General features: G+C 44.0%; 1 protein-coding gene across 2 annotated transcripts in view; it reads right to left on the bottom strand.

The window, feature by feature from the left end:
* Positions 1–5460: 5460 nt before the first annotated feature.
* LOC115612592 (vascular endothelial growth factor receptor kdr-like) overlaps positions 5461–23532 on the bottom strand; it is a 124425-nt gene continuing 106353 nt past the window's right edge. For both annotated transcript variants that reach the window (XM_030497068.1, XM_030497069.1), the window contains exons 25-30: positions 23259–23358; positions 22571–22676; positions 20792–20916; positions 20473–20551; positions 17350–17444; positions 5461–10666 (exon numbers count right to left, since the gene is read on the bottom strand). In XM_030497068.1, the coding sequence (XP_030352928.1) occupies positions 10462–10666; positions 17350–17444; positions 20473–20551; positions 20792–20916; positions 22571–22676; positions 23259–23358 (710 nt within the window). In that variant the 3' untranslated portion in view covers positions 5461–10461. The remainder of the gene's footprint in view (positions 10667–17349; positions 17445–20472; positions 20552–20791; positions 20917–22570; positions 22677–23258; positions 23359–23532) is intronic.

Genomic DNA, 23532 nt, shown 5'->3' with positions numbered 1-23532 from the left:
GACAGAAACAACTGCAGAGCTAGTTTTGTATTCACTTTTTGGAGGCAGAGCTCTACTCAATGGGTGCTGATCAGACACTGCCATCAGGTACCTGCTTTCCATTATTTGAATATACAAAATACAGCCAGGCAGAGATGGAGTTTAAGCTTCTTTGTTATGAAGTTATGCTACGTAAGAGGGATACTATTTACTTGGGGGATAACAGGGTCCATCCCTGTCAGAGCTTTATAAATCTCACTTAAACCTTTCTTTATTGTTTTGTCTTGGTGGTGGAATGCTGTGGTGGGATAATTCAGGTTTTGGGAGAAGAATAGTCTACAGAACAAAGCAAAACTTAGTTATTCGTTATCCAGACAAGAATATTTACATGTTATATGTTGGAAAACAGAAAAAAATAATGCTTATCTTGTAAAGGACTGTGTAATCTTCCCCTTTGTGTCTCTTGTTGCACTCAGGGTGAATGGGTACATGCCTGAGAACATTGTTTATATGTCATTTAGAGAAATGAGCAACAAAATCCCACAGTCCAACAGGAACATTGCTCTGGTTCTGTTCAGGTATGTGCTCTTGTGAACCACTCTTCAAGCACTTCTCACTATCCTTGGCCATGAGTTTAAGTTGAAGGCCCTGCTGTTGGAAAAGCAGGACCAAACCAGAAAGGAATACTCAGCTGGCGAAGTCATGGGAGATGTTTCTGGTGTTCACTTCTGATGTCATCCTTCCCGTAGCGCTGCTGCTGAGCACTGTGCACAGAAACAGCAATGGAGTGAGCTGAAGGGCAATTGTCCCTGAGAGGATTAAGAGGTGTGAGTGTGCACTAATGCAGGTATTAGTGCAGCTCAGCCTGGTAGGTGTTGGGGGACTTCACTAAATCCTTGATGCAAGTTAGTAGTGTCACAGCACCAAGATTCTTCTGCCTCTGCATAGACTTTCCAGCTACCTCAAGTACTTTCTTTCCCTTTTCAGGTCTTTTTCCATTGTATCGCATTGGAATAGGGCAGCATGACCAGGGCTTGCATACTCTCTTCCATTTCTCTTTTTACTTACAGACTACTCAGTTAGTAGTTAGTATTTAAGCCTATTAAAAATACTCCTCTTTACTGAATGAAGTTAAAACAGTAAAAAAAGGTGGGCCTTAGTCTTGCTTAAATAAAAACCTCCCTGGCACCTGAATACTAACTGAAGTCTTAGGAAATAGATCATTGTTGGTTGTACCACTCCTGGGGTAACGTTAGGAGGAGGCATGATTAGTTAGCATGATTTAGGGCAGTGTTACATCACATTTTTTGCTTTAAGAGCTGTGCTTTGCTCAAGTCTGGAGGAGATTCTGGCTGTACTTTGAACAAGTAAAATTTGTTCTTGGGTACATCTGGAACCTACTTTTGTCTTTATCAACTGGGGATGTTCTTTCTTCCCTTGGCTAGAATGCGTGTAGGCTATTGGAGACACAGAGTAGAGAACTGATGCTCTGGGTCTGAGTGGGAGTTCCCTTAAGGAGGATTGGTGCAGCAGTGCAGAACCTGGCACCAGTCAGAAACAGGTCCTTTACTCCCAAACCAGAGAGAAGCAATGCATCATGGCCAGCCCCAGAACTGGCCTTGGCATCATTAGAAGAAGAGCACATATTTTCTTCTCAATTCCCAGCTTTTCCTTTCTGGAACGAAATAATGGCAAAAAGGGAAGGAACGAAGATGAGGATGACTTCAGTTTTTCTTTGCAATCTGTTGGCATGTCCCGTTTATTACAAAATCCTGAAGGCATCTGGGATCTCACAAAGATTAGCATCGAGGCAAAAGAGTGTTGCATCAGCACAGACTGATCTCACTCAGCAGGGGAGGGATGCTGAGTCAATAGGTGTCAGCACAGTGGCCTGATCCATTTATGAGTCATCAGGACAATGGAGGAATTACTGATGGAACCTCCAGCGCAGTTTGGAGTTCAGGAACAATCCATCAGATAGAAGAAATCAGTTGTGATGTTCAGATTTTGATCTGGCTGTTTCAGTGCTTGGTGACATGATGTTTTGGCTTCGGTCATGGGGTTGTAAAGTCACGTCTCGCTTCTATCTTGACATCGTATCATGAGGGTGGTTTGTGGCTGTTTCAGAAGCTTTGGGGAAAGAGAGCACATTAATTCTGTACATCCCACATGTTTTAGTAGACCTGATAAAGGAAGCCCGTTACCTTGATCCACCACATTGAGGGTTCTCACCCCCTTCCACCTGCTCTCCTTGCCTTACCCCTGCTTGTCTCTAGTTGTGCTCCATGCTAAGATGGCTTGTGACATTCTAGCTTGGGGCATAAACAGTGGAAGGCAGGATTGGAAAAATATACATGAATAAAAGGTCAAAACTCTTCCAGGAAAGAACAAAGTTCTTGGGCTTTTTGTTTTTGTGGGTTTGTTCTTGGGGTTTTTTTAGATCCATAGTTATGAAAAGCAAATTAACCGTTGGGGTTTTGAGGAATTCACTGTGACAATGGTCGAGCTTAAAAATAACAACTGCTACTCCAAATAGAGTGTCCAGAGGTGCCCAGATTTGTTCTCCTGGCCTTGAGGACCAAGTGTGTAGCCCCAGCTTTAACAAGTGATGCTAATACTGCTCATCTACAGCAGGAGGCACAGACCTACTTATGGGAGTTATGGGCCTGACCTTTCTTTTAGCTCATCAGGAAAACAGGGACTTCGTTATGCTGTTGGTCTCTCTGATCTTTCCTGCTGCCAGGTTTGAGTTGTTCTTTAGCAGCGTTGCAGTGGAAGAAAGGAAGACAAAAGGGAAAAGCTATTATACATTACAAACAACTGGGAAAAGAAGACTATGTGGCAAAAGGAGAAGCACTCTTATCAGATCTGACTCAGTTAGGGAAACTTGTCTTACTGACAAATGCATGGTCCTTCTTTCCCAATGTGACCTGGAGGAAGTAAAATTCCTGCTTGATTTGCAAGTATGAGCAGTGACAAGTACATAGGAGGAATATGGAAAGTTCTCCTCATGAATTTCATTACCTTGACATTTGGCATTTGATACTGTGACAGCTTATAGTCTAAAATAACCTTTGGTCCTATCACTTCCTGGGAGCAACAGCCCTGTCTTAAAGGCCACTTAAAGAAATATGGAACAGGAATATCCAGAGGCCGTGTTACTCTGCCCTTGTGGTTTGTGCAGGTATGGAGTCAGTGTTCCCTGACTCTGCAGTGTGGAAAGGAACAGACAGCTCTGGCTTGGTGCATCAGTGTGAATGAGGAAGGATGAAGTGAACCACCAGAACTATGATTTCCTGCATTGTTTCCTATGTCCCTGTTGAAGGAAGTAGTTTAAACAGAATTGTTTCTCCTCTCTAAGTGTTAATGAATACTCAGTCATCAGGCCACTCATCATAACTGTCCTCAGTGCACTGAGGTCCTGGGAAAGTCATGGGATACTGCACAGGCTTTGAGGCAAAGTTATTATCTGCTGCTTGTGGGCCTCACAGTGCACAAAGTGTATAAAATTGACAGTATTTTCCACTCTGTCAAAGCCTTTGCACTTTAGAAACCCTCAGAAGTTAAAAGTCTCATTATGGGAGGAAGGAAAAAGGACCTGGCTGGAAATCAGCTGCATTCTCTTCTCAGCTTTCCAATGTGACCACCACAACATCTGTTTATTTTACTGCTAAATCTATCTCTTTCTTGTCCCTATTTTCTTGGATTTTTATCACCTCAAACCACCAAGTTCCAACAGTTTAGATTGAGATTTTTCTGGTCTTGCATCTCTACATGCTGCTGCTGTAAAAACACGTATCTTTTACATCATACATCTGATATACCAAAAGGAAGGGACAGAGAAGCCACATACCTTGGCCGAGACCTAAGAGAAAACTCACATTTCTTGATTCCTAATGTTACACTTTTTCCCCCCAAATTCTTTTCCCTGCCACAAGCGTAGCTCAAGCTGCGTGTGATAAATAATTCACAGTTTGTGCTAAAAGCAAATCAGAGTTAATTTTGTGTATTTTCCTTCCACCATTTACTACATGAGCTTCCCGGTGAAGGAGGCTCCGTGTTGCCGCGCGTGCAGTGACTCATGCCTTATATAAGTAACTAAAGCATTTTATAGTTTACAGAGAAGAATGTTCTTGCTCATTACGTGGATGAAAGGAGATCGCTGCATTTCAAATGACATCTATAATTTAGGCACTTATTCCTAGGACTGTTTGGAGCAGGGAATGAAGAGAAACTAAAATGTTTGAAGTGACTTGAGTGCTTCGTAGTTTCTAATGTGGCTTGCAAAATACACAGACCACTAACTTTTAAGGCTGTGCTAATGGAAGAATGGCTCTGAAACTCCAACACACTTGTTTTCCCCCTAATAACAGGATTTATTTTAAGCCATAAGTAGAAACTAGTATTTGTCAGACTGTACAAATCTGCAGAGATCTCATATTCTTTTTTGCCAGTGGTTACCTGCTCTGCCTCCAAAATGGGAAGAGGAACAGTGTGTCAGAAAGATGAGCCAGCTGTAAAGAGAATAGCATCCAGGCTGCACTTGGCTGTTGGTGGGAGATGATATTTTCCTCAGCCTTCTCAATATTAGACCTGAACTACAAAATCGGAGTGTGGAATATTCTGTATTTCAACAGCATGGAGTTTGTTCAAGTGAGAATCAGTAACATCATCATGGCTGTGTATTGGGAAATATGTATTTGTGTTCTTTTGGGGACGTTGTGCTAAGCTACATGAAACACAATTTCTGGACTTTTGAATCTTAACAACCCTCAAATGCTGCAGTGTGGAGAGGGGCTTTGGACAAGGGCCTGTAGGGACAAGACAAGGGAAATGGCTTTAACTTGCCAGAGGGGAGACTGAGATGAGCTCTGAGGCAGAAGTTCTTCCCTGTGAGGGTGCTGAGGCGCTGGCACAGGGTGCCCAGAGAAGCTGTGGCTGCCCCATCCCTGGCAGTGTTCAAGGCCAGGTTGGACACAGGGGCTTGGAGCAACCTGCTCTAGTGGAAGGTGTCCCTGCCCGTGGCAGGGGGTTGGAACTGGATGAGCTTTACGGTCCCTTCAACCCAAACCAGCCTGGGATTCTATGTTCTGCAAATTATCTTCGCAGACGTAGGTGCTTTGGTGAGTGTGGGTCTTACTTAACATGCAGAATTCTGTTTCTGTCTTCTATCAGTCCCATTTGTTTGTGTATTTTAAATGTACCCAGACAGCAGTCTCTGTTTCATGGGCTGTTTGTGGATTTCTCCAGCGAATCACCCCCTCATTTTCTGAGATGTTTGGGTCTTTACAGCAAATGCACTGGTTGGATCCCTCTGAGCAATAACACTGTGGCAGGTTATGCCCCAAGTTTTGAACCCCTGTAGATAATAATGAGATCTTTGCCTTGTAAAAATCTCTCAAAACTGTTGCATTATTTATTTATATTCTGCTTCAAGGACAACACTTTTCAAGCCAAGAGATGACACAAAGGAGCCCTGGGCTGTATAAATATAGACTCTTTTTATTTTTTTGGTTAATAGATACAGTACAATTTTTGACTACATAAGAAAGCGTTGTTTTCAGTGCATACATTCTTCAGACAGACAGGAACATGGCAGACAGACATTCCTTAGTGTTTCGAGTATTACATGGCCCTTAGTTTATTTTCCTTAAGTCCCAAGTCACTGGGTTTTCCCAGTTCTCATTAGCTGCTTCGACAACTCGAGGTCTAAGGGAATATGAATTGAGTAATTAGGATTTGCTGGCTCTTGTGGCACAGGATTGCTGGGCAGGACAAGGGGACACTGCTCAGCACATGCCACACTGCTCTTCCTCTAAGCACAGCCCTGTGGCATTGTATTTGCTTGGGGACCAAGTGATCCAGGCCAGCAAGTTTTCTTTTCTATGATAACCCAGTATGAAACAACATCCACCAAACAAACAAGCCAGGGCTTGGGCTCAACACTTACATAGTCACCTATACAGCAACTGACTCCTGATAGGGTTGAACCCAGAGCCCTCCCTGCATTTCACTTGTGTAAGATGATGCTGGTGTCATTCTTTGGCAAAATTCTATGTCTTTGTGACATCATATAAAACCAGGAAAATGGATCCCAGGGTTTGGCCATTACTATTTGCAGAGAGGGACAAACAAGTTACTGATAACTTGTTTGTTATTCTGTATTTTCACTTTATGGTAAGGCTGATGTCTGAGTGTGATACTGATCCTGGCTGTCTCCTGTAGTCAGGAAAACCCAAAAATGCTGTATCTTGTTGTGTAGCTCTTTGCTAGGGATGTTTCCCTGCACACGTTTCCTGGTATTGTCCAGTTGGTGCTGATGGGAGCCAGAGACCATTGACCTGAGACCACATCCTGACAGGGCCAGATCAAATATGTAAAGCCAGGTAGGACATGACAAGGCAGTGCCAATGCACAATATGAAAGGTCATTGAGAAGATAAGTAATAAACTGATGACCGACTGGCTGGTTACAGGCTGGCAAACATTCCTACATAGACAAGAGTGTAAATACAAGGAGAGAAGCGCCTGGATGCTCTGGGTATCCTGGGCCTTTGCCAAGCAGGTTAACTGAGGAGTAGAGTTTGGATTAGTGGGATGTCTTCAGCAGAGCAGTTTATGGCTGCAGGCAGACCTAAAGGTATCCATCTTCAGTGGGTTCAAATTGCAGTGGTTCTGTTTGAGACTATTACTCAGACTTTAGATCTTTCTCTTCTTTCTCTTCCTTGAGTAGATGGTTTGGGGCCAGCATCCTGGTTAAGAGCCCTTTCTTGGGAGGATAACCTGGAAGAACCTCAGTAGGAAAGGACTAGGAGAAAGATGAGAGTCACATAGATAGTCTCCAACCTTCATTTTGCTCCAGATACCGCTATTGAAAAATCAGTAGGTTAAAAAGCTGCTCTCATTCAGGGAGGGATACAGAGAGATTCCAGACAAACCTATATAAACTACTTTTCCTTGCCAACAATGTAATGTGAAAAAAGCTTCCTTTAGGTTATCTAGTTCAGCTTCTGCAAGCACAGAATATACAGGAAAGAGCAGAGTGAAATGAGTCCTATACCTGATCTTACTTTAAAGGCAAAGGAAAGGAATCCAAAGAGACTGTGAAGAACAAATATCAAGAAATAGATGAAGAGTAGAGAAAAGAGGTGATAGGAAACTGCTAAAAACACCAGCTTGAGCAATACCGTGCAGGTGAAGGCACTTACCCTTGGACATCTACATGGCAGGGGACCACTGGAGAGGAGACAGCACATTTGTGTGAGCTCAGAGTTCCTCTGCCCCAATCCTCTGGGGTTACAAGAGGATAAAACCAGTAGGAGTAAGCACCATTAAAGACAATGAAGGTACGTGTTAATGCCAGGCAGCACTGAGCTCAGATTAGATAAAGCAGGAGTGGAGTAAGAATCCCTGAGAAGTCAGCAAAAATAATAAACATCACATCATTTAAACACCCTGCCCCCTTCTGATCCTCTGGCCAATACACCTGCCAGAACAGAGGCAGTGCAACCTCCGCACCCTTACCAGGAGCTGCATGGTGACACTCCCAGGAATGAGATAAACCTGCCAGATTCCTCCAGATCCCTGTTTCCTAACTGAAACTAACGTGGAGAGTAAGTGAGAGCTGGAGATACTCACAGCCAAGGGGAGAACTGCTAGGAAATGGCACTAGTAGGTACTGTAAACTGGCGCCTGGCCTGCAAGCATTAGTGAAATGTTTAGTAACAATACTTAACTCTGTTAGGTCTGAGTATCTCTTTCTCTTTTGACTAAAATGTTACAATTTTTACCATATAAATGAATCACTATATTTGTTTCTACTGGGTAAACTATATACATCATTGTAAGAAAAGAACCATACTTAAATTAAGGGAGGAGAGAAAAGGACAAACAAAATATTAGTAAATAAAATAGAAGACATATGTTCAGTAATACTTTTCAGGCAAGACTTTTGCTTGTTACATTTACTATAAGGAGGGGAAAAAAATCTTCCACTGAAAATAAACATAGGAAACAGAGCTGCCCAAACATCAGTCACTGGCCATCTCCAGAGCACCCAAAGGCCGCTGTCGTGGTTCAGGGCTGTCTTTGCTCTCTGAAGAAATGGCCATTGATACAGCTCACGGTGATTTTGCCACTGCAGAGGAGCCCTCAGTGTTCAGGGGGCTGCCAATGCCACCAGTGTGTTAAACCTGAGCCCTTGAGCTCTGTTTTCATGTCATCTCTCACCATGCTGACAGACGCTGCTGAGGGGCAGAAGGGGCCCCGGCTGCATCCGCTTGGGTCCCGCTCAGGAAACACGCTCCATGTTCCTCTGGTCTCAGAGAAACCTCTACAGTCCATCCTTGATGAAGTGGAGAGACTTATTCTGAAGGTCTCAGAAACAGACCATTCACCCAGCAGTGCTTCCCATTCCTTTTCCAAACATACTGCATCCTTGCAGGGTTTTTCCCTGTATGTACTTAAAGTTTGTAAGTGAAGGTTTTTAAACGTTGTCGTTTTCTTCTCCTACAGAAGAAGGCACAATAACAAACCCTTTCACACTGCTGCCATTACCAGACAAACTGTCTGCACCTCTTTTCTTTTTGCCATATGAATAAATTATTCCCAAAGGAAGCAATTGATTCTTTGATCAGAGCTATAGATAGTTCAGTTCCTGTTTGATGAAAATCTGATCCAGTGAGCTCAATGGGGCTCAGCACATGAATTCCTTCCCAGTAGTTTCTTCTGTTATACAACCAGCTCTACTTAATACATAGGTATTAAAATACAAAGAAGTGCAAAAATGACCATAAAGCAAGTACAGAGCAGGTCCACTATGAACAAGTGGGTTACTGCAGGTGATTTCCATAATACATTGAATCTGAAGGCAAGGAGCAGGAGAAGTGCAGTGTCCAAGAGCCCCTACTTCAGGTGCTGTAGTGTTCACAGTTAACGTGGAATGGGGGTTGGAGATTTGCTTCCCGCTTGGATAATACCTGAGGCTTGTTTGTGTTTACTTCAGTGTAGCCAACTGTAACCCATCATCCAGAAGCGTTCTCTTTGCCAAGGGAATAGAATTGTTTTGCAAGTGTTGGGGGGTTTTTATCCCGGAGTTTGGAATAATGAAGAAAAATTCTTTTTCTCTGAAGAAGTTAAAACTGTGTCAAATATAAGAAGAAAAGGAAAGGGCTGTGAAGACCTTGGAAGAAACTGTACAGAGTCATTTATAGATCTGGGTTTATGGCTTAGGAGGTTATAGCCTTGACTGTCGATGAGCATCTCTCCATCCTTGCTTGCAACCTAGAAACTTCTTCCCTTCCTAGGCTTCTGAAGTCAACTCTGCTTGTGTTGGGGTTTAAATGACAAGGGTTATTTGCTTATTTTTGAAGCAGTTTTGAGTATGCACGGGGTCTGCGTGGGACCGAGGCTTACGGTTTAGCCTGGCCTAGCATTCCCAGGATCACACTGTCGGGATATGCCACAGAATCCAAAGGAAACGCCTTTTTTTAAATGTAATTTGGTTTTTAGTAAATAGCCTGTGTGCAGAAAGGAAACATAAAAATGCTGCTACCCTGCTGGTGCCCAGGGTGTCTGTGCATTTATGTGTAACCCTGCTTATGCACATCCACACAGGCACGTGCGTGTGCACTGGGAAGTTCTGTCTCTTTAACATTAAGAAGCTTTTTACTTAAGGCAGTGATTTTGCCTTGCAGTCGTTACACATGCATCTCCACCAAGGGTCCCTATTGCATGTATGCTAAATAGATTGCTGTTTGATCAAGGAGAAAACACAGGGAAACAGATTTAACCCCATTGTATGCTCTGATGGCCCAAAGGACCAGCCTCGCTCTCCATACATGGGTGTTACCTGCGTCCTCTGTGCCATTGCATTTTCACGTGTGCATCCTATAAGCAATGGAAATCATTAAAACACAAATTGTAACCAAAATATTTTGTATTTCTAAATAGTTCACTAATATTTCTGGAAGGTGAGATCCCACGTTAAGGATGGTGCTTCAGGTTTGGATTTTCTCCCAAACCTGGCTGTTGTTTTCCTCTGATCCCTTACAGCATTGTACGAAACGATCCCTGCAGGATGTGTGCAGGACCAAGAGAATGAATCTGGTTTGCACAACAGGCGTGGCACGACTCTTGGTGGCTCTTAGGGAGTAAAATGTGAATGAAGGAACTTGGCAATGTGCAGATGCCAGTGAGCAGTCCCAGCTAGGGGAGGAAGGAGCAGAAGCAGTACTGGGTTACAGCTCCTCTTCTGATTTGGATAGAATGTTAATTTACTGCATATGTTGCAATAGGCCTTTGAAGACAAGAAAGAAGATGCTCTTGAAACGTTTCTATTCACATCAGAGATGCGCCAGAAGAAACATATGAACCACTGTCCTGTCAGATTTCCCTCCTGGTTTTACCCAGCCTTTCTATCCAGGCATGGAGGCATGAAAGAATCCAGTATGGGTGAGGAGCAAGATGCCCTGAGTTGGGCTGGTTACACCGGAGGGGCCGAGTAGTGAACGACCGAGTTGTAATCTGGAGGTGGGCTGTGGCATTCCAGGTTGGGATCCATAGGGAGGAGAACAGAGTCTTCCAGTGTGAAGTCCATGGTGTCCTCTTCTACCTGCACTGCTGGCTGGTATTTGACAGCCTCGTGGTCAGATAGAATGGATTCTTTGCTCTTGCTAACAGCTCTCCGCCTGTTGGGAACAAACAGTAGATATATGGACCCTGTCTCCATATGGTTTTGTCTCTGTGTGTAATTTATGGTCAAAATTCTTACTGAAAATAAATATACAAAGCATTTCAAGTTACCTTTGCAGCATTCTGTAGGTGACATTTAACAGATGAATAAGGGAACTGAATTAGGTATTTCAAATAACTTAGTGTTGTAAAAGTAGATTTAGGAGTAAATGCAGTCGTCCTGTTGCCCTATCTGTTTAGCTTACCACATTCCAGTGCACCACATATATATCTTAGCTATAAATGCACCTGTCCTGTACGTACAGCAATATTCTCTGTCATTGTTCTGACACAGGTCAGTAGAAATTTGACTTTTCTGAAAGCAGAGCTGAAGGCTATGACTTTTCTTTAAGTATAATAAAGGATGAAATCATCTATGACAGACTCTAATTTAAAATGATACCGAAAGCAAGACTGTGTTGAACACTCTCTTGCAGGGTAGAGCAAAATCTCTCTTATATTCTCTCTCCCTTTAACATCACTGAGCAGTACAGTAGCAGAGGGCAGGACTTTCCAGCATCCCAGCTGCTGGCCTGTGACTGATGCTGTTACAGAGCCAGCTTTCATTTTCGGCTGTTTTCCCTTATTATAGGTGATGAAGGCAGTGGGAGAGAAGCAACTTCCATCACATGGAGCAACCTCAATGTTAAAAGTAGGAGAAGCCTGGAGAGGATTTGTATCACAAGGTGACCTTGAGGAGCAGCAAGTGTTGTGGAGACAAAAAAAGGTACTTTCTGTCACAGACTGCCTTAAAAATGTTGTTCTGTTAAGCCTGGTTTCTTCCATCAGAGGAATTCACTGGAAGAGGTCTGGATAGTTTAAGGTTGGTTCCCAAGGATGCCAATGTGAGAATGGCTTTTGAGCTTCTCCACTTTGCTCAGGACCCTTTAACAAGCATCTCTTTGGAACCAGCCTCACTCACGGGCTGCTGGTGGCAGAGCTCATGTCTCAGTCCAGAGTGACTTACAGTGTGCCTGGGAGAGTCTAAAATCAGGCACTTTATGTGTATTTCATACATGTTCTAATGATCTCAACCTAATGTGAATAATCAGCAGTTCATCAAATAGCTGTGTGAGTCATTATACTGATTTTATTTGTACTGCTGCAGTGCTTCAGTCCCCAAGAGTTGATGATGGGTTCAGAGTGTGGTGCTTTAGAAAGAAAGCAAAGCCAGTTCCTGCTCCAGGAAACCAAACAATAGCTAAGAGACAGATACAGCAATTGGAGGAAGGGAAAGAGAATTTCATCACAAATGTGGCACATTCTGCTTTGCTTCCACCATCTAAACTTTTCCTCTTCATCCAGAGAAAAATGGGACTGGAAACTTCTTCTGTACACTGTACATTTGGCAGCTCTCCCTTTCTGTACACACACACTTTCTCTGTAGATAAATTCTTCCCTGGCACGAGCAAAAGAACCACAGCTTTGATTCACTGTTTATTTATGTATTTCTCTTTTTGTTGCTCAGTTCTATTGACTCGTGTCAGACAATTCCATGGATGCTCTGGCTTCTCATTTGCCAGGTATTAAAGTTGTCAGTGGAGACTGAGGAGCTTGAAAGTATCTGTTTAACTTGGCCCCCAGCCTGCATATCTCGGAGTGCTGGGGAAGGAGAAATGTTATTAGGGTTTAGGTTGGCCACACAGTGGGAAATGTTCAGACCCATACAGACTCCCAGCAAGTGTTCCTGTTAGGTCTCTGCCCGTGTAGGTCAAGGGACTGGATATCTGGGAATAACTCTGCCTGTCCCTGAAATCAGGCTGATGTTTGAAGAAGGGTACTTAAATGCTGACATCTAATATTTGCTCTAAAGACAGAAAGCTGATGAGTTGGGTCAGAAGCAAGTTTTGTCATTAGCTATCTTCGGGCAGACTGAAATGCAATTAACTGCCAGAACTACTCCTTTCATCTAAATGCATTTCCTAAATTAAAGCTATCCAGGGATCTTTGCATTTTTCCTTTTAATGCTCTGTATTACCAGTATCTCAGTCTGCTCTGTTCATGCTCAGCCACAGAGAAACGTATATATGCTTGGACTTTATATTGGAAAATGAGACTGCAGCATCCCTTTTCTGTCTGTCCTTGGAATCTCATTTGCTACCTAGACACTGCCACACTGCATCAGGCACCAGCCTGGCCCGTGCTGGTGGGCAGCACTTGGTGCTCCAGAGGGCAAACCTCTGTGCTCTGAGCCAATTGTACCACCCAGGTGAGAGAGAAGACTTCTCCCTGAACCCCACCGATAAACACTCTCTAAGGGCATTAGATGTGATTAATCACACAATTATGCAGCTCCAGAAGTTCATAGTGGTTGTGTAATTAACTAATTTCATTAAAAGCAGGCCATGGCTTGCTTCAGCGCTTCTCCACTGCCCCAAAAGGTGTTCCCTTACTGATTTGCCTCTGCCTGGCTTGTGAGTGTGGCAGCTGCAGGAGGTGATAAAGGAGATGTGCAGTTTTGATAAAGCTGCTTATAACCACGAGTCTCTCAGCCCAGTCCCACAGAGAATACCAGCGGCTGTTGGTATTCTCAGCACGGCACAATACCGAGCATCAGGCACGTGAGTACCGCGGCATTCAGCTGCTCACTGACCCAAACTGGTCACGTTTTGCACAACAACCAACCTGAAAACTCATTTGTCCTTGCAAGAATGTATATGTTTAGGGCAGGATAACGGGACAGATGAGAATCTGAACACTGCCACTGTGTTTGTGTCTGTGTGGGACACAATATAGTTATAGGAGGTCTTGGACACAAGCTTGGACAAAGTGTGGTTCATCGTGGTATCGTGGGCAGTGAGAGCTGTTAAAAGTTCCCATTTTTACTGTGTTATGTCAGATTTCCTGCTACAGCTGAAGCTGAAAAGTCAAGGAATTAAACTAGATGAAGAGAATTTTAGCCTGCATATTAAGTAATCTTTCAGTCTTTTTTAAGTTTTCTGGAGAGGTGTCAGAGCTGGTTAGAAGATACCACAGGATAATCCTGTGATAGCTGGAAGGCCTAAACGACCTAATGGGACTTCTTCATCCTACTGTATGAGCCAGGGATTTTGGTTAGAGGTAGAAAATCACTGAGAGCTGGGAAATCATTACTGGAGCTGTTGATTTTATGTGAGAGGGAGCCAGTTTCTATTAGCCTGAATCTCAGGGTCAATGACTTGAAGAGGAACGTGGAGAAAGAGAGATGGCTGTAAGAAAATCACCCTTTCCAGTGAGGGACGGGAGTGCCAAGTGCAGCGCTTATTCCCAGTGCTGTGGAGCAGCTTTTACTGCTCTGCAGTAAGATGCCCTCAATAGGAAAAGCAAGTAGACAACTGTGTCCACACTTGCCCCATCCCTGGCAGTGTTCAAGGCCAGGTTGGACACAGGGGCTTGGAGCAACCTGCTCTAGTGGAAGGTGTCCCTGCCTGTGGCAGGGGGTTGGAGCTGAATGAGCTTTAAGGTCCCTTCCAACCCAAACCAGTCTGGGGTTCTATGATTCCACGTAGAAATCCCGGCCTTGTTCAGCAGCTGTGTTTAGGAAAAAATGAGGAATTGGGCTGAGCATTGCCAAGTGGAGCAGTTTGTCTGCTCCTAATAATATGTAGGAGCTCCAGGGCTTTGCTGCAGCTTTCATAGGTGTTTAATGAGGCACAGAGTAAGATGATTAATATTTTTAAATTTGTCTACAGTAAAAGAAAGAAAAGGGTTATTTTTCCTCCTGATAGTTATGACTGATTCACAGTTTGCTTTAATGCATTTTAGATGGGGTGCTGTGCACTAGGAATTAAATCCTGGCTTCCCCCCAGGCAGTATCAGAGCATCAGTAGCCTGCTGGCACAGAGAGCTCAGGGGGTTAGAGTCAAGAATTCACTGTTTTGAAACACTTCTAATGCAAAGTTCAGCTAACATAAAGTTCCAGCAGGCCAAAGCCAGCCACTCAGTAAGTGTGTGTCCCCTGGCATGGGGCAAAGTGGGTCACCTCTCCCTTTACTACCTCAGTGAAATGAAAAGTGCTGCCATCAAAACCAGGCTGGGGACCGCAGCCTTTCACACTCTCCTTGTAGTCCTTGCTATTCTAGGCATATAGCATAATCCTAGACGTGGCTTACATAACTCCTGAGTAGTTACTCATTCAAAGTTACTTCTATTTCGGAGAGCTCAAGTCAGGTCAGTGCAAGGTGCTGCGTGACACAACAGTAAGTACATGTGCAATCTCAATGCATTCATCACAGAACAAAAACCTCTTGAAACTGAGTCCTGCTGGGGAGCAAACATATTTCTGATGGGCACCTTGCACTGGACACGAATGCCTGATGCTTCTGAGCAAAATCACTTTATTCCAGTATTATTGACTTTGGCTCTGGCAGAGGCAGAGCCCTCAGTGATGGAGTCTGGATGCAGAGCCCAGAGCCTATCAGCTAAGCCTGTCAGCTGGTGCCACGGGACTTGGCCACAACTGGGGAAGTCATTTCAGAGCAGCTCAGGATAATTGGGTTGAGGGGGGAGAAGGGAGAGGGATGGAGGGAGGACAACTGAGCAGATGCCAAACCTCTTATAATCTTAAGCAGTAACTTGATTATAGAGTCTCTGGGAGCATTTTAAGGCAGTGCTTGGCAGTACTCTGTTAATATTCTGAGATGCGACCTGACACCAGAGCCATCTCATCATTAAATCCCCCCTGAGTTGAATGTGCTTCCCTGAATGCTGACTCCAGTGTCATTATCCCGGTCAATCATTCTGTCTCTCACTACAGCAACTGTTGTGACTTTCTCATTCAGCAGCATAAAATGCTTAAAGCTCAGAAATGGTTAGTCCAGTGTAAGAGTGGTGCCAGGCCCAGAGGATCAGATTCATCTTCCCTCAACTCTTGACACTGACACTCCGTGGGGTGTAGTGTTGGCAAATTTTAAACTCCACAGAAAAATGAATGCAAGAGAAATAAACAGCAAGGGTTTGGCCAAAACTAATAAATGCAGCCACCCTGCTTTAGAAAACATGCTAAGCTTTGAACAGTTTTGTTTTAGGAAAGAAAGGCTGTTTGAAAAGGATCCAGGGTAAATGTTTTTGATAGAGATACACAAGTAACAAGGGTGACTTTATCTCCTCTATTAAACCAGCACTACCTTCTGACCTCTCCTGGACTATCCTGTAGGCTTCTGAGGCTTGTTTTTATAAGTTAGCAGTGCAAAAGTGCCAAGGGGTGTCATGTTCTCACATGAGAGGGCATCAGGATGCTCTGCCACTATGTTGAAAGTGTTATTTAGGCCAATGATAGTCTGTGAGATTAAAAAACATAAAAGCAGCTGCCCAAATAGCTCTCTTAGCAAGACCTGAACCGCTCAGTGAAGGCTGTGGCCAAGAAAAAGCACACCTCTGTCTGTTCAGTGGGACCTGGGTCCTGGGAATGAGACAGCAAACCCAACTTGGTGCAGGCTTTGCTTTTCTAGCAGACCTCTGTTAAGATGGTCCTTCGTGGTGTGGCTGGCACAGAATGTATCAGGTCTCTTGCAATGAATGGAATCCCTGTGGAAGTGTGGCCTGTAAGTGGGAGAGCCCCAGCTGTGTGGGTCAGGCAGGGATGCTCTGAGCCAGCTGAGTTGTGGTACTGCGCGTTCATCCCAGTGGGCTAAGAGCAGTGCAGGAGGTTTTCCTGGAAGTCTTGAAAGAACAAGCTGTTACGGAATTCCTGTGTTTCTGCATCTGGCTGGATGTTGATTTTCAGCAGAAAGCCTGGAAGGGGGAGAGAGAACCTTCCTCTGCCAACTCTTTATCCAAACAGGAGAGATGCAGTGGGGAAAGAGCAGTCAGAGGTGACTGACAGAAATCAGGATTAGGAGGATAACTCCTGTCAGGAGGCTGTGTGTGTCTGTGGTGGGTTTGTGTCAGCATGCCATCCTGCAGACTAGAGGGGTGAATCAGCCCAGGTGAAGTGTCTCTGTAATGCAGTTCTGACATTTGAGCTCCCCTTTTTTAGAGCTGGTGCCGTTTGGTCTCCATAGCAATGCACGGTGCTGGGCAGGAATCCTCAGCATGTGCACAGGATAAAACCATGGAACTGCGTCTGGATCTCTGCTAATCCACAAACAGGTATAACGCAGGGACAGAGCTGCAGCAGAACTACTGCTGAACAACGTTGTTCCTGAGGTCACACTCCTGTCCAGCAGAACCTGGAGCATCTGAATGCTCTGGGGTAGTGCTGCCAGGCTCTCTAGCCTTCCTTAGGTAACCTGTCCCCTTTTCCTCTTTCTTCTTCTCTCCTGCCTTCCAACATCCGGGAGTTTATGTGTTTAAGGCCTGAAAAGACACTGCAAACTCCTTCAGTCTTGCTTTTCTCTCTGAGTGAGGGAGTTATCCCCTGTGAAGTTCTGTTTGGTTCTGGCTGTGCACTCTCATGTGAACTCTCCCATACTCTGCAGAAATTGCACCAGCTTTTTCTCTAGTCTATAATTCCTTTTAATGTAAAAAAATTGTGACATGATGTAGAACAAGTTCTGGAGGGAAAGATCATTGAGTTTACTACAGAGAAAACAAACAGAAATGTCATCAATAGATTTCAGAGAAAACTCCAGAAATCAGCATCAGAAACAAACCTGCAGATTTCAGAAGCATTTTCCTGAATAGGAAACTGTCTTCAAAAGAAACCCCCCAAAGTACTCACGCTAGAGCCATGATCCCGTAGGGCCAGGAGCGGATTTCCAGCCTCTTCGGGCTTTTTACCTCATCTGACGTCAACACCATCCCACTGTCTGACTCCTGAGGGGCAAAAGGAAGAGAACATCAGCAGAGCCCCAAGGGATTGTGACAGCACGGAGGCTTTTACATTAGATATGGTCCTGTGGGGAGAGGAGCCAGGCTGAACACATTAAATTCAGTAGAGAAGGGAAGCAATGATACTGCTTTTAGGCAAGTTGGGAGAGTTTCACCTTATACAATGCTCTCCAGCTGCAGAGCAGACAGAGCAAGGGCAGGAGAATCCAACTCCTCCTGCACTGTGGGCTGTAGAGGTTGGGGATCCCTGTCTCTGTGGTTACTGCCAGCAAGGTGGCCATCTGTAGATGGATGCTGCTGTATTGGAACTGATGTAGGAGCTACCAGCTATTCGTTGTGATCACAAGATTCCAACCAACAACTTGGAGGGCAAATGGTTGCATCAAAACTCTCAATTCTGTGCTTTTTAGTAGAGTTTAACACATAGAGATGTCTCACTGGTATATGACATTAAGCCCGTTCTTCAGATTATTCTCTAATCAGGGCCTGTATGATCAGTTCTTATCCAGCTCTTCCTGCTAATGCTGCTATTTAGCCTGAGAACATCTGCCTTGGTTTTGTGATGATCAAGTTTTTGATCTGTATTTTGAAAGAGCACCCTTTAAAATGAACATATCACAAAATAATTTGACATTTGCAAGCTTGAAATTGAAATCAAGCCTGACATATGGATACCATCAAGGTAGGAGAGCTGAGATAGGAATAGACAGAAATTCATAAAGAATGCATCCAGTAATACTGGCTCCCCTCAGAAAAATACCTACTATAAATACACCATTAGAAACACTGAAATGTTAAAGAAGTGGCAGTTCACTATCATTTAGGTAAATTCAAGTGTTTTGCAAGGATCTGTACCCTAAAAAGCTCATTGTACTTTGGTTATGGATTTCTTATGAGCTGTCCAACAAAACTGTCTGGATTAGTTTTAAACTTGAGGCTGTGATTCAGCTGCACTTAAAGCTGAGTCTGCAGGTTGTAATTAAGATCAAGCTGTCGCTGTGCTGAGTGCTCCACAGGTTCCAGACATGCATAGCCCTTGTTTTAAGTAATTTAAAAGCATTAAAAGTTCTGGGGGGGTTCCTTTGCATTTGAAACATTTTGTGGACAAGAGGTGATGGGTTCAAACTGAAACAGGGGAAGTTCAGGTTAGATATAAGGAAGAAGTTCTTTCCTGTGAGGGTGCTGAGGCGCTGGCACAGGCTGCCCAGAGAAGTGGTCAATGCTCCATCCCTGGCAGTGTTCAAGGCCAGGTTGGGCAGAGCCTTGGGTGACATGGTTTAGTGTGAGGTGTCCCTGCCCATGGCAGGGGGTTGGAACTGGATTATCTTAAGGTCCATCCCAACCCAAACCATTCTGTGATTCTGTGTGATGGTGGAAAGTTGCATGTCTGCCTGTCTGTCAGAACCAAGAAAGCAAAAGACTTCAGCAGGGGAAGTGAAACTCTATTTAGTCTTATTTTACCAGTCAAACTGATTGAAAATATCATCAGTTTTATAAAACAGAACAGAAAAAAATCATCCCAGCAAACAATAAATGAAGAGCAAAAGCCTTTTTATAAGCTTTGATAGTATATCAGTTGCTAATCAGATCAGCCTAAAAACTGGTTTCCAAAGTACAAAGTCAAGTCCTAAATGGATTAGGTCTGTCAAAACCCCAACTGCTTTGCATGTTGCTTACAGAAGAATTGCTACAAGAATATCAACAGAGACTCCATTTAAAAAGCAGCACAATTGCAGGAAGGTAGCGGAGCACTTTGAAGAGTTCCTGGGCAACTAATTGGAATCTCATCAGTCTTAATGTCTTGGTATTTAGGATAATTTTAGTAACCCAAGTGCACTTACTTTGTCCAAAAGCAGCTCACGCCATCATTTTGCTTTAGAAGATCCTCATTGAAATATCACATTTATGTCTGATCTCTTAATGTATTAGGACTTACTTTAAAATGGCACGAACAGGGAGCGTTTAGGAAAGTAGTGCTCATGCTGGCAGCAGTTCTCTCTTACTGATGCCAGCTCTATCTAGTAAATGGCTTTGTGTGATTCAGAGGGACAGATTTTTATCCTGCAAGTGGAAAGACGTGGGAGCCAAAGCAAATTCTACACCTTCTAATCCCTAAGGTGCACTGATAAAGGCACAAAATACTAGGGAATAATGGTGCATGGTAACAGAACAGGTGAGAAATACACTGTGTTTGTCAAGGACATGGAATATGGAGACTTGGCCCTTCCCAAGAGAGCTGGCCTGAGGACTGGCTTAGCTGGAGCAGAGGGGACAGACCAGCTTGTTTCTATGAACTGTATACATCCTTCTCTCCTTTTACTGCTCCTACCCATCTGATGCTTGCCCTTTTCCTCTTCATGGCTCCTCCCTAAACTCTGATCTTTCACCTTCCACCCTTGGAACCTGTAATTTCAAAGGAAGCCAAAAGCAGACCCGTCATTCGGTAACAAAACAAGCTTTTGTTCTCCATTGGAATGAAAATGAAACTTTTCCCCACGCTCTCAGCTGCAGTGCCATTGAACTAGCAATAAATACATTCACTTAGGGTGAGGAAAATCCAGGGTTAAAGCCCTTTGTGTGAATCAAGTAGAGCAGGAACTTGAATCTTAGATTTGGCTATCCAGAACTGAACACCCTCACCAGCACCAAGTGATGGGCTGTCTCAGCCAGCCAGAATGTGTTCTGGTCACATTTCCTTCGAAAGGCTCCATTTCAATGAGCTGTCATTTTCTTATGGTGGAAAAAACAGTTGAAATATGTAATAGAAAGCCCCTTAGCCTGATCAAAGCCAGGTCATCATGAAGGAGCTGCTCTTTAAGCTATTTATTAAGCTAAATGCAGGTCCCTCTTTGTTGTCACACAGACCTACATGTGAGATGCTTGGGCTAAATCTTCTGCTTGATGTGAGGTCTTTTCTTACCAAACAGATTTCAAAAGCTCTAATAAGTGCTTGTGGTGCTGGTGAGAAGTGATCTGTGAAGCCGGTGCAGAAGGATGCAGTCACCTCACTCACCTCATGCGTCACTTTCTCCTTTTCCACTGGCACCTCATCAAACGTCTTCACACTCAGTGGTCGCTTCTTGCTGTTGTTACTGAAAGCAGGAGAATGGAGGGGTCAGCATGAAACCTGAGCAGATGCTGCACCAGTGAGTAGCTCAGTTAACACCCCAGCACAGCCCAGCTTCCTTTCTTCGTCTCTTGTAACTAAGGAACAATGTCCTCACACATTTGGCTGCCCAACTCCTTTACAACAGCCATACTGAGACAGGATCACAAACAGGGCCCACCTCTGTGAAATCCTTCCCTCCCACCCCTGAATTCATTTTCCTTACCCAGTTTCCACTGCACTCCAGCGATTAACACAGTTGTTCAAGTTCTCTTCCACAGGGCAAGTTTTGGGGTTAGATTCTCCATCAGGACACAAGGTGATGTTCAGTGGAATATAGTCTTTACCATCCTATATAATTAATAACATAAGAGAACATGAAGTTGATAAAGGTCATTTTGTACTGCATCTCAGATATATAAAGTTGTTGTATTCTATAGAGCTTTACATTGAGGTCCCTTCCAACCTAAACCATTCTGTGATTCTATGATATTGTCAGTGCATTCCCCTATTCTTTGGGAATTCCAAGAGACCAGTCTCAGGCACACCTAAATCCAATGTGTTTGGGAGAAGGGAGGGAGCAGCATGAAGTCACAAAACTCCTGTGGCTGATATAACTTTAACAGATTTCGGATTAGACCTTTGTATAGACCTTTTGCTTATGTTCAGCTTAAGGAGTTGCAGCTTAAGAAGAGCCAGTCCTTAAAATGGCAGCCTTAGAGGGTTTTATTTCTTGTCCTTACAAGGAATCGATGCTGCACATCTTGGTAAGCTCTGCATTGTCATTACACCCCTGCAGTAACCTTCAGGAACTACTCTCCCTTCAAGTCCTAAAACTATTTGTCCAAATTTCCCTTTGCTTGATTTTTTTCCTTTTCTTACTTTTGAGAAGCAGTGAAGGGCCCTATTCCCTTATCAGGATTTTTATGTCTCCTTAATTTCCTTTGGTTATAAGATAAAACTCACAAACTCTTATTGTAAACTGGGCCCTCTTCAGCTTAGCTTCACTAAACGTGTTTACAAACTGGCAGGAGCTGGAGGAGAGTGTTCGACTTCTTCTTAAATTAAATTGCTACATAACGGCTCTGGGTGTTTTTACTGAAGAAGAAAACAACTGATTTAACTGTTATGAATTTAATAATTCTGTAATTGACTTTCTGAGCTTTAAAGTGCATCATTTTAAAGCTCCGAAGAGCACGGCTGAACATAGGCTCAGAAAACGAGACAGAAAGTTCAGACCAACCACTGGCAGTTGTATTGGGTTTGTGTGGCCAGGTTTTGGTAGTGGGGAAGCTCCGGGGTTGGCTTCTTGTGAGAATCTGCCAGAAGCTTTCCCCATGTCCGATGGAGCCATTCCCATTCCCCATCCCCTGCAGTGCTCGGGGGGGGAGGTAGAGAAATCGGGGGTGAAGTTGTGCCTGGGAAGCAGGAAGGGGTGAGGGGCAGGTGTTTTAGGATTTGGTTTTCTTTCTCATTATTCTGCTTTGATTTGATTAGTAATAAATGAAGCTGATTTCCCCAAGTCGAGTCTGTTTTGCCTCTGATAGTAATTGCTGAGTGATCTCCCTGTCCTTATCCCAACCCAGGAGCCTTTTGTTCTGTTTCCTCTCCCGTGTCCAGCTGAGGAGAGCAGCGATAGAGCAGCTTGGTGGGTGCCTGGCATCCCGCCTGGGTCAGCCCACCACAGCAGTTCTCATGCTGGAATGCAATTAAAATTGTTTGTGAGATAAAGCCCTGTTGTTCCTCTAAGGGGCAACTGAGCCTTTTTTTAATTACTGTAAGTTTCTGCTTATTATGGATGGGTAAACATCTAGTTTTGAACTCTAATCCCCTTTGAATAGTTAACATTTTCTTTACTCATCCCAGTAGCCATTTTCCTGTTATGAGGGCAAATCTAATGCTGCTGCTTAACATAGTCCTTACCTGTGCACAGGCATTCACATACACACTCCCCTCCCAAATCTATAGGCAGGCATTTGCTGAGGAACAGTTTGTATCACTGTACCTGCTGGACATTGGCTTGCAGCAGATCTCCCAAGCGCTCCACAAGCTCGGTGAAAGTAGGTCTCTCAGTGGGAACTCCATGCCAACAATCCAGCATTGTCTGGTAGCTAAATAAAAAGCACAGGTATTAAGGAAGGAAAAGGACAGGAGCTTTGCTTCCAAACTCTTTCATTCTTGCTTGTTTTGGTCATTGTTTTGGATCAAGACAGGTTCAAATCTCCATGTTGGAATTCTGTTCTAGTTGCCATGTGGGATGCTTTTTCCTTCTGTAGTCTAGCCTCAGCTGAGCCTGTAGGCTTTTAATGTCACATAACTTAGAATCTGACTGCTAGGCCCCACTGATATTGCTGAAATAAGTCATGGTTATGGGTGCCTACTTTCTGTCACACAGTTGGAAATCAAGGCAGACACAGCAGTCTCCTGAACTGAGATTTATGAACTACAACTGACGTGGGGAGCTCTGTTCATCTGGTCAGCAAAGGTCAAGCTGGCTCAGTCTGTTTTTAGCATTCATCTGTGGTATCAGGATACCCAAGATATGCACAACTACAGCGTTTACTGAAACCAAAATGCAAAATACATAGCTGTCATCTCCTGAGGTCTCCTTCCCCTCCACACCTCCATACAGTTTCTTGTGTAACACTTAACTGACACGTGTCAGCTCTGAGGACAAAACCAGGAGCTCTTACACTTCTGGAGTGGAGTACTCTGGAGATCTCATGCGGGTGCCTTCTTTGAGCCGTCGGCAGAAGTCCTCATCTATCTGCACTCCAGGGTATGGTGAGGCACCTGAGGAGAGAAAGGAGGAGGAGGCTCCAGAATGGAACAGTCCCTGCTTCCCAGTCCAGTGAATTCAACACGTATCAGTAATTTCTGCTGCTTATTTTTGGGCCACTCAATTGCTCGTGTGAAGCCTGGGAGGACAGTCCATAGCAACTGTAATTGCTTTTGAGATGTAGACTT

Source organism: Strigops habroptila, chromosome 9 (genome assembly GCF_004027225.2).
Source record: "Strigops habroptila isolate Jane chromosome 9, bStrHab1.2.pri, whole genome shotgun sequence".
Classification (NCBI taxonomy): Eukaryota; Metazoa; Chordata; class Aves; order Psittaciformes; family Psittacidae; genus Strigops; species Strigops habroptila.
The sequence above is the reverse complement of the archived record's forward strand: the minus strand, read 5'-3'. Positions and strand labels throughout refer to the sequence as shown.